General features: G+C 39.2%; 1 protein-coding gene across 1 annotated transcript in view; it reads left to right on the top strand.

Annotated features, from left to right (window-relative positions):
• Positions 1-216: 216 nt before the first annotated feature.
• Positions 217-12,314, top strand: part of LOC138364528 (dentin matrix acidic phosphoprotein 1-like) — a 54,898-nt gene continuing 42,800 nt past the window's right edge. Inside the window, exon 1 of the mRNA XM_069324182.1 lies at positions 217-361. Coding sequence (XP_069180283.1) covers positions 217-361 — 145 coding nt within the window. The remainder of the gene's footprint in view (positions 362-12,314) is intronic.

Below are 12,314 nucleotides of genomic sequence, written 5' to 3'. Positions count from 1 at the left end.
CAAGAATTTAGTATAATTAAAGAAAATAAAATGATTATATCAATACCAAGACTTGCAAAATTTAATTTACAACTTTTACCCTATTATCAAATAACTAAAGTGATAGCTTATCTTCCACAACAAAGCGGACATAAATATATTTGGCACAATCAGTACCAAAATTATTATATTTATAACAATGGGATTATTATTAAAAAGAGGAAGGCGTTGGATGAGATGGAGGAGGGAGGTTTGGAGGATGTGGAGGATGAAGTGGATCAGGCGTTGGAAAATCAAGTGGATCAAGATATGGACGAGGTAGTGGAAGAGATTGATGATGCTGGAGAGGAAGAGGAGGAATATATTTGTTCAACATACCATGGTGCACGGCTTCGGGCTGAGAGAATATGATTGAGTCTGGTGGGATGATCGGTGATATTGAGTCTGGTGGGATGATCGGTGATCATGAGTCTACCACAAAGACACACACACACACAAACACACACACACATTCTGACACACACACACACACAAACACACACACACACACACACACACACACACACACACACACACACACACACACACACACACACACACACACACACACACACACACAAAGACACACACATACAAAGTCACACACATACAAAGTCACACACATAAAGACACACACACACACACACACACATAAAGACACACACACTTACACACACACACAAAGACACAAAGACACACACACACACACAAAGACACACAGACACACACACTTACACACACAAAGACACACAAAGACACACAAAGACACACACACACACACACACACAAAGACACAAACACTTACACACACACAAACACAAACACACACACACACACACACACACACACACACACACACACACACACACACACACACACACACACACACACACACACACACACACACACACACACACACACACACACATACAAAGTCACACACATACAAAGTCACACACATAAAGACGGCGTTCAGGAACCTGTGTAAGGAATCATTCAGAATCTTGTACACCACATATGTAAGACCAATCCTGGAGTATGCGGCCCCAGCATGGAGCCCGTACCTTGTCAAGCACAAGACGAAGCTGGAAAAAGTCCAAAGGTATGCTACTAGACTAGTCCCAGAACTAAGAGGCATGAGTTATGAGGAAAGGCTGCGGGAAATGCACCTCACGACACTGGAAGACAGAAGAGTAAGGGGGGACATGATCACAACCTACAAAATCCTCAGGGGAATCGACCGGGTAAACAAGGACGAACTTTTCAACACTGGTGGGACGCGAACAAGGGGACACAGGTGGAAGCTGAGTACCCAAATGAGCCACAGAGACGTTAGAAAGAACTTTTTCAGTGTCAGAGTAGTTAGCAAATGGAATGCATTAGGAAGTGATGTGGTGGAGGCTGACTCCATTCACAGTTTCAAATGTAGATATGATAGAGCCCAATAGGCTCAGGAATCTGTACACCAGTTGATTGACGGTTGAGAGGCGGGACCAAAGAGCCAGAGCTCAACCCCCGCAAGCACAATTAGGTAAGTACAATTAGGTAAGTACACACACACACACACACACACACACACACACACATAAAGACACACACACTTACACACACACACAAAGACACAAAGACACACACACACACAAAGACACACAGACACACACACTTACACACACAAAGACACACAAAAGACACACAAAGACACACACACACACACACACACAAAGACACAAAGACACACAAGAGGTTCCAGGAGGTCTTCACAATAGAACAGGGTGAGGTCACTGTGCTAGGAGAAAGGGAGGTAAACCAGGCGGCCTTGGAGGAGTTCGAAATTACGAGAGAGGAGGTCAAGAGACACCTGCTGGATCTGGATGTTAGAAAGGCTGTTGGTCCAGATGGGATCTCACCATGGGTACTGAAAGAGTGTGCAGAGGCACTTTGCCTGCCACTCTCCATAGTGTATAGTAAGTCACTAGAGACGGGAGACCTACCAGAAATATGGAAGACGGCGAATGTGGTCCCAATATACAAAAAGGGCGACAGACAAGAGGCACTGAACTACAGGCCAGTGTCCTTGACTTGTATACCATGCAAGGTGATGGAGAAGATCGTGAGAAAAAACCTGGTAACACATCTGGAGAGAAGGGACTTTGTGACAAATCGCCAACATGGATTCAGGGAGGGTAAATCTTGCCTTACAGGCTTGATAGAATTCTACGATCAGGTGACACAGATTAAGCAAGAAAGAGAGGGCTGGGCGGACTGCATTTTCTTGGATTGTCGGAAAGCCTTTGACACAGTACCACATAAGAGGCTGGTACATAAGCTGGAGAGACAGGCAGGTGTAGCTGGTAAGGTGCTTCAGTGGATAAGGGAGTATATAAGCAATAGGAAGCAGAGAGTTACGGTGAGGGGTGAGACCTCCGATTGGCGTGAAGTCACCAGTGGAGTCCCACAAGGCTCTCCCAGAGGGTATCGATTCATTTCTCTCAATGTTTGCGACAATCCTGGAGTATGCAGCCCCAGCATGGAGTCCATATCTAGTCAAGGATAAGACTAAACTGGAAAAGGTTCAAAGGTTTGCCACCAGACTAGTAATCGAGCTGAGAGGTATGAGCTACGAGGAGAGACTACGGGAATTAAACCTCACTTCGCTGGAAGACAGAAGAGCTAGGGGGGAGGGACATAATCACCACATTTATGACAGAGCCCGATAGGCTCATGAATCTGTACACCTGTTGATTGACGGTTGAGAGGCAGGGCCAAAGAGCCAGAGCTCAACTCCCACAAACACAACTAGGTGAGTACACACACACAAACACAAACACACACACACACACACACACACATATTCTGACACATAAAACGTACTCTCACATAGGAATCATACACACACACACACACATATATTCTGACACATAAAACGTATTCTCACACAGGAATCACACACACATTCTCACAAATACACACACACTCATTCTTACACACACACACACACACACAAAGACACACACACACACAAAGACACACACACACACACACACACACACAAAGACACAAAGACACACACACTTACACACACACAAAGACACACACACACACACACACACACACACACACACAAAGACACACACACACACACACACACAAAGACACACACACACACACACACACACACACACACACACACACACACACACACACACACACACACACACACACACACACACACACACACACATATTCTGACACATAAAACGTACTCTCACATAGGAATCATACACACACACACACACATATATTCTGACACATAAAACGTATTCTCACACAGGAATCACACACACATTCTCACAAATACACACACACTCATTCTTACACACACACACACACAAAGACACAAAGACACACACACACACACACACACACACACACAAAGACACAAAGACACACACACACACACACACACACACACACACACACACACACACACACACACAAAGACACAAAGACACACACACAAAGACACACACAAAAACACACACACACACACACACACACACACACACACACACACACACACACACACACACACACACACAAAGACACACACACACACACACACACAAAGACACAAAGACACACACACACACACACTTACACACACAAAGACACACACACACAAAGACACAAAGACACACACACACACTAGTGAAAATCCTCTCGTTGGCTCCGCCCACTTCACCCGTGATTGGTGCTCCATCAAGCCAATCACAGCAGACCGGCCGCACAGTTACCACGACTCACATACCCAACACTTATTTGTTTTTAAACAGTAAAATTAACTCTTTTTTAATACTTATTTAAAAAAGAAAGAATAGCTCATGACAGAATTGATGATAAAAGAAATTGACCATGGTCTTCAGCCTTTTATTCACATCACCCAAAGTTTGGTTGATGAAAATAAATCTTTTTTAAATACAAATAAGTATCTGACAGATTTGACAGAAAACATTAAATTGTCAAATCTTCATCACCCAGCCAAATCTTTTATTAATTCTATCAATAAAAACCTAAATTTTAAATCCCAAAATGATTTTAATAAAATTATGAAAAATATTTTGCATGGTGATGTAGAATCCCCTATTCTAAATATTATAGAAAACAAAGCTCTTAAACAACATATGTTAAAAAAATACCCATTTAAACTCTATGAAGAACACATTAACAATGTAAATAAACTTGCCCAAGATCTTGGGTTTGAAAACGAAACTCAATTTCTTGAATATTTAGAAAGTAATCCTTCACCAACTGATTCTAAATTAACTAAAATTTTTAACACTATGACCAAATGGGCTGGTAAACATAAAAGTTTGATATTGAAATCTGCGATATTATTAGGTGCAGGTGTTGCTTTTCTTGAATATTTGAACAAATACAATCGGAAGAACAGTGGTTGTTTTAGATACCATGTTGGAAAAGGACATTCCCTAAAAAAAGAAGTATATTTGACCAGATTTTGTAAATTCCCTATCAATCGGGTTGATTATATTAACTATGACATACTAAATGATAATACTCATCCATTGTTCAATAAAAAAGTCTGGAACTGTCAATTTGATATTCCAAATTCTGCAGAAACCCAAAACATATTAAATTTGGGCTGTAAGGGAATATGTTGTCCCCATAACTACAATTATCTTTCACAATTTGTCAAGGGTTATGAACCTATTTCTAATTTAGAAAATAAAGAAATATTTTATATATATAAATGTGAACAGGGAACAATTTTAAGAAATATTGCCGAAATTTTAGGAGATGGTATTGGTGAAGTGATTCAAGGCATTGGGCAATCTGATATATGGCAATTTATATTGAAATCAATTAAAAATATTGGCTGGGTTATACTTTTAATTTTATTATTAATAATAATGTTAGGCCCATTGATAATGGTGATCAAATAGCGACATATGAGTGCACTAATGGGTGGTGTAGTGTATGGTGCATTGATGTAATAATATACAATATTTACTCACTGAGCTTATTTGCAAAGAAAATGTTTAACTACCATTGCAACATTCATTAACATATTTCATAAATAATTCTCGAGGTAACCCACCATATTCATATGCAATGTATATGAAGGATATACCCCAGGGGACCTCTGTTATATGTCCATCAATATTTCGTAAAATTTTCCATGATTTTAAATTTTCTTTTTCCTTTTCTAAAAAGGAAATTTTATATTGAACTTCAACACTGTAATGGGAATAAATTTCTGATGATTGTGGTAGCGGTGGTTGTGGTGGTGGTGGTGGTGGTGGTAGTGGTGGTGGCGGTGGTGGTGGTGGTGGTGGTGGTGGTGCTAATTGATAAAAATACTTTTGAAGGAAAATCATAAACGTAACATGAAGAAGGTGGAATTACATAAATTGAATGTGGCACTGAAGTCATATAATAAGGTACAATCATATATTGAGTTGTTTGTAATGGTATTTGTGGAATGGTTGGTTGATAATAATAATCATTTCGATGACACCCATATTCTTCACAACCACCACCACTATTCCAACTTTCAGCATCACCATTTACTCCAGCTTCCACCATGATTCCTCTCAGTATTCTGGTAAATGAATTCTCAAATTTCTTTATTATATTGATCAATATTAAAAAAATAAATAAATACTCTTAACATTTTCGTAATGAAAACTGTTACTGTCTCTGATATTGCAATTGCAACTTACATAGTACATCGTATATCACAACGAAAAACAATGGAGATTCTTCAACAAAGAAATGGAAGTAAGTATTTTAAAAATATTATCATTAAGAATATACCATGGAAAAATATTCCTCCCAATTTCCCCAAAGCTTTCTTAGATGAAAATCCTAACGACTTTGAAGTTAAATTCACAACGCTAGGTTGTAACATGCTAAAATGTTATTATGATGTAAAAACTGCTTGTCAGCCCGGATCTGGATCAGCTATTTTAATAAACGAACGTGAATATGCCTGTAGTGAAGCATGTTATGCTGTTCATAATGAGGTCCTTGAATTTCTTCAAGAAAGATTTGGTAATGATTTAAAATCTATTCTAAACAATACAGAAACAGACAATCATTATTTCTCGAAACCTATTCCCGTTGAAACTTGGTCGATTAATGTCAAAGAATCTAACGAAAATTATTGTGGTGTACAGTTGTCTGCACTTAAAACATTGGCTCTAAGACCTTCAAGTCGATGGAGTCCTTCTAATGAAAACGATTTACAATCTTATCAAAAGAACCCCATTGCCTATGCCAAGAATACAAATACATATCAACTGAGAAAAGCTGTTGCTGGCTTAATCGATGCTCCACCATTGACATGGAATATTCAGCAACAGAATATAAACTTTAACTCAATCTATTGTAAATTCTTTCATAAATACTACGATAGCCAGTCAGATCAATGCCATAGTCATGTCCACCGCCAGATATTAGGTTTTATATTTGGCAATCAAGTTATCAACCAATTAACCGATGGTGAATTAGTGGACTTACTTAATCCAACATCAGGAATGAGTATGATTCTTATGGATAAATTGAACAAACAAAATTATATGGATGTTGACAGAGGTTATATTGAAACAGTTGTTCCACAGTCAATACTCGAAAAAGAACAATTTGTTGACGAAGCGGATATAGTAGTATCCTCCGAAAATGTATCATTTATTGAACAGTATACTACTACAACTACTAATTTCATAGATGTTATAATAACACGTTTAGAATCTGAGTTTTCCGATTTATTATCATTAATAAAAGATGAGGCTATTACTATAACCGAAATTGAAGTTACAACTCGAGTGCCTAAGATAATTTCAAGACTGTTAAAATATTTCTCCGAAAACATTCTTCATGATGCTCTTCAAGAATTATTATCTGTAATTATGGTAGAAGCTTCATCTCAACAAATGATTATTCAACTTTTGGCGATGATCATTCGATCATCTATGGTTGAAATGAGCATTCAATTTTCAATACGGCTTTTATCCGTTTTATCTTCGTCTTTATCCCTTGTTTTATCTGTGGGATTAGTGTTGTTACCATTAGAATTATATTTATCAATAGGTAATATTGGTGGGTACAATAATGAAATAACTCATGCTGCATTAGAAAACCTTCGCCATAAAATAATTAATCAATTGTTAGAACAAGATATAAACTTTGGACAATATATTAAATTGGGGCCTCCACAGTCTATAACCACACCACAAATAACACCAGATATGATATATTTATCTGCCATAAATGAAATAATACGCATTTATCCCCAATGTATAAACATAATTGGTATGGATGGAACTACCACAAATTCTTTAGAAGAGAACAAGATGATTTTAAGCCTGCTTAGTCAGTTTGATGTAAACAGCCTTGGTCAAGCAATTACTCACAAGATTAATTCTAAAACCTATGATAGAGATTCTAAAGTGATAGATATGAGTAATTATATCATTAATGAAGCTAAATATAAACATTATCCCATTCAAACTGCAGATTTGGAATTACAAGAAGTAGAAAATTTAATTTCAAATTCTAAAAGGGATATATTAATTTTATGTTTAGCTTTGATATTTTTAATTGTCAGTCTGTTCCTCTTTCTCTTCAAGAAGCAACTTTATTCTTTTTATACACTAGGCATAAGTAATTGTTTTTATATATATTGGTCTCTTTCTACATCTTGGTTAAATTAAAAGCCATAATAAAAATATTATTGAGTGTGTGTGTGTGTGTGTGTGTGTGTGTGTGTGTGTGTGTCTGTGTATGTGTGTGCATCCGGTGGTATTCTGAGGCCCCAAAAATAACAACTTGGACCATTTTTATATAAAGAGCTTCACACCAACAGAGAGATCAGACAAGACTCAATTCGTCTCGTTGATAGAGCCGGTGCCTGTCTGGGTGTACGTCTTTATGCTGAGTCCAGTCCCATTCCCTTTTTTAATTCTACTAACTCCAAACGTTTTAATGAGTAAATGTCCTCCATTGTACAAGGTGAGCTTGTCATATGTGGCAAAGACCTCGATCCCCTTCACATATTAAACATATGGAATGGTATCCGTATGGATAGTTCCCTTCCCAAAATTAGCATGTCATTGTTCACTCTGAACAAAATCGACCCAAATGAGTTTCCCTTAACTCAATCTACCCCAGACCTTTCCCCCCCCCAAAAAAAAACACCAACATCAAAAAGACATTATCAGATGATAATGATCTTAACCCACCCTTCAAGAAAAGAAAGAAAAATGCCATCAGAAGTAGGTTTGGAATGGTGAACCGAGACGATGAAGATTCATCTGAAGATTCATCTGAAGATTCATCTGAAGAATCATCTGAAGAATCATCTGAAGATTCATCTGAAGATTCCTCCTCGGAATACTCTGATGAGGGGTCCCTCTCATTGATCAAGTAAGTAATGACATTTCACATAAATATTGGTGTTGGCGTTATGGTGTGTTAACTCAATGGCTCCCTGAAGTCCATTGGGCCAAATATTATATACAGTATCGGATAACATAATACTCGCCGGAGCTTCGAGACCTGAGCTCTTCGTCGCTGGCCACTAGATTGTCCTCAATGAATAAAAAGGATGTGATAGCTCCTTACTCCCTCAGTCTACCTCGTAGTTCACGCCCAGTGACAACATGTGTTTAAATCCTTGAAGAAATCCATTCAGTATAGTGAGTGAAGTCGTATTCTCGTCGTTCCTTCTTAAGGGTTATAGTATTAATTTGTTTTTTTTTTTTGTTTTTTTTTTGTGTGTGTGTAATTTTTGTAATTTTTTGGATGAATAATTGTCTAAAATTTAATTTTATGGAATGCCTAGGGATGTAAAAATTACAATGTAAAATTTACCAGCAATGAATATTGTTTCTCAATGATCATAGTTTTTTTTTTTTTTTTTTTAGTTTGGATGTTTATAGACTAATTTAATAATGGTCTGATTGTAACAACCTAAAAAAATTTCAGGACCCCAGTACTAAGCGGCTCATCAATCATCTGAACATGGCGCATGTTGGACCTGACACACAGTCCTCTTCCAACCCAAGAAACTGTCACTCAGGCAGTTGTCTAGAGGCTGGGTTTGTGCCCCGGGGCAGTGACAATGGACAACAGCAACCATCTCAACATAACATTTCTCAGTCCCAACATACTCAAGGGCACATCAAAGATGTCGCTGGTGGATGCCATGAAGGCATGGACGATGGGGCAATGGGCGAGACGAAGGGACAAAAAGTGTGTGAATGTGGCACTGTGGGGGGGGGAGGCTCTCGTCTCCTGGCGATGCCCACATCAACACACTCTTGAGTGGTTAGATGAACAATTCCATCAACAACAACAAAAAATACAGCAACAACATCAAAAAAATAACATTTTGGGGAGTAGGGATGATGAAAGAGATGCAGATTCTGCCCAGACCACTAGTAATGAAAAGAAGGTTCGTTCTCCACGTTTCAGTGACTATTGTGAGGGTCAGTCAGCTCCATCCAACACTCAGGCTAATCCCAAGGTTGTAAGCATTGACTCGTCGTTTTACCAGTTCCTGAAGTTGGCACCCCCCGGTTTAGCCTACTACCCTCCTCTTAACAATGATCATGCAATGACAGCAGATGGAAATGAGGTTGATGATGTACAACCGATCGATCTCTCCCTTAAATCTAAATCATCAGCATCGCCAAAACTAACCTCTGTACAGTCAGCTCCATCCAACACTCAGGCTAATCCCAAGGTTGTAAGCATTGACTCGTCGTTTCTTAACAATGATCATGCAATGAGAGCAGATGGAAATGAGGTTGATGATGTACAACCGATCGATCTCTCCCTTAAATCTAAACCATCAGCATCGCCAAAACTAACCTCTGTACAGTCAGCTCCATCCAACACTCAGGCTAAGTCCCTGAAGTTGGCACCCCCCGGTTTAGCCTACTACTCTGCTCTTAACAATGGTCATGCAATGAGAGCAGATGGAAATGAGGTTGATGATGACGAACACAGATTCATATGTGATATTTGCCAAAAAGTATATAAGCGAAAAGAAGCCTTAACAGAACACCGTCGACTCCATACAGGGGAGAAGCCTTTTGAATGTGACAAGTGTTTCAAGAGGTTCTCTTACAGGGGTTCCCATTCTAGACATAAACAGAAACACTGTCCAGTTTTACACTGTTTTACTTTCTTCAAGTTCATCCAGGAGTTCTCGTCTAATAACACTTTTAAGGGACCTATTTGATAAGTCCCATCATAAGATTAATTTCATATATTCTATCTCGTTTAATTCTTTCCGCATGTTGAGAACTTTGTATAGGACGCTTCATTTTGTATTTTTTCCAGTCTATCAATACTTTTGCCATTCTGTAGGACCAAAGCTGGTACATGATAGTCTATCAGAGACCTTTATACGCTAAATACATCATTCTTACTATTCTAATATTAACACCATATTTCGGGCTGTACCCCACTACAGTTCTGAGAGCCTTGAGTCTGTCTCTACATTGTTGATGTAACTTATTGATTGCAGTTGAGGTACAAGGGACAGAGACTCCAAGGTATTTGAAAGAAGAGACATAGTCTATTGGTATGTCCCATCACTTAACCTATTTTCACTAATTGTAATATTTTTGGTATAAAAATTAGTACTTGCAAACTCAAAATATATGCAATAAGTCCTAAATCAGGCTTAATATATAAGATCAACGAAAAATGTTGTTTTTAATATAAATTATTGTTTTTAATATAAATTATAAAAATCAATGTGTTTTCATAATAATAAATATCCCATTGGAAACTGGAAACAATTTCAATATTGAAGGGTTGGTTAGGTACTGTTACTAAAAGTATAATAGACTCAAAAGCTACACGAAAAACAACGTAGAAATAAATCACCATCGGAATCTTTCACGCAATCCCAAAAGGAATTAAATTTGGTTACAGATTCATTAATTAAAATGGGGGATTGGTAAACCCCACCGGAAGAAGATGGTTCCCTCCTCCCAATCTTGCAGTAACCATAAAATTTATTTCGTGTCATAATACAGTATGAAGGATCAGACTCTTATAATCAGTGAAAATTTTGATGAACCTAGTGGGTGTAGCTAGTGTGTGTAGCTGTTGGGTGTGGCTTGTGTGTGTGGCTGTTGTGTTTAGCTAGTGTATGTAGTTAGCTGTTGGGTGTAGCTAGTGGGTGTAGCTAGTGTGTGTGGCTGTTGTGTTTTGTAGCTAGCTGTTGGGTGTAGCTAGTGGGTGTAGCTAGTGTGTGTAGCTGTTGGGTGTGACTTGTGTGTGTGGCTGTTGTGTTTTGTAGCTAGCTGTTGGGTGTAGCTAGCTGTTGGGTGTAGCTAGTGTGTGTAGCTGTTGGGTGTGGCTTGTGTGTGTGTGTGTGTGTGTGTGTGTGTGGCTGTTGTGTTTAGCTAGTGTATGTAGCTAGCTGTTGGGTGTAGCTAGTGGGTGTAGCTAGTGTGTGTAGCTGTTGGGTGTGACTTGTGTGTGTGGCTGTTGTGTTTTGTAGCTAGCTGTTGGGTGTAGCTAGCTGTTGGGTGTAGCTAGTGGGTGTAGCTAGTGTGTGTAGCTGTTGGGTGTGGCTTGTGTGTGTGTGTGTGTATGTGTGTGTGTTTGTGTGTGTGTGTGGTTGTTGTGTTTAACTAGTGTATGTAGCTAGCTGTTGGGTGTAGCTAGTGGGTGTAGCTAGTGTGTTTAGCTGTTGGGTGTAGCTAGTGTGTTTAGCTGTTGGGTGTGGCTGGTATGTGTGGCTGGTAGGTGCAGCTTGTGAGTGCAGCTTGTGAGTGCAGCTTGTGGGTGCAGCTTGTGGGTTTAGCTGGTGTGTGTAGCTTGTCATGCGACCAGTGGGACGAGGGTCACCAATGGTCGGTGGGGGTCAACGCCTTTGAAAGTATTCTATGTTGCTTTTATTGGACAGAATAAACAAAATGTGAAAACTAATAAAATTTATAGAAAATCTAACAAAATTCAAAAGTATATAATAATTTGAAACATTACGAACAAAAAAAAAAGTGAGGTACCACTTGAGGCACCCATTCTCAGTCTGTATCCTTCTGGGACCCAGTGCATTAAACTTCCACACCCACACCCACACCCACACCCACACCCACACCCACACCCACACCCACACCCACACCCACACCCACACCCACACCCACACCCACACCCACACCCACACCCACCACCCACACCCACATCACATACCACACCCACTACAGCCACACCAACCTATCACACCCACTCCAGCCAACCCAACATCCACA

This window comes from Procambarus clarkii, chromosome 13 (assembly GCF_040958095.1).
Source record: "Procambarus clarkii isolate CNS0578487 chromosome 13, FALCON_Pclarkii_2.0, whole genome shotgun sequence".
NCBI classification, from domain to species: Eukaryota; Metazoa; Arthropoda; class Malacostraca; order Decapoda; family Cambaridae; genus Procambarus; species Procambarus clarkii.
The sequence above is the reverse complement of the archived record's forward strand: the minus strand, read 5'-3'. Positions and strand labels throughout refer to the sequence as shown.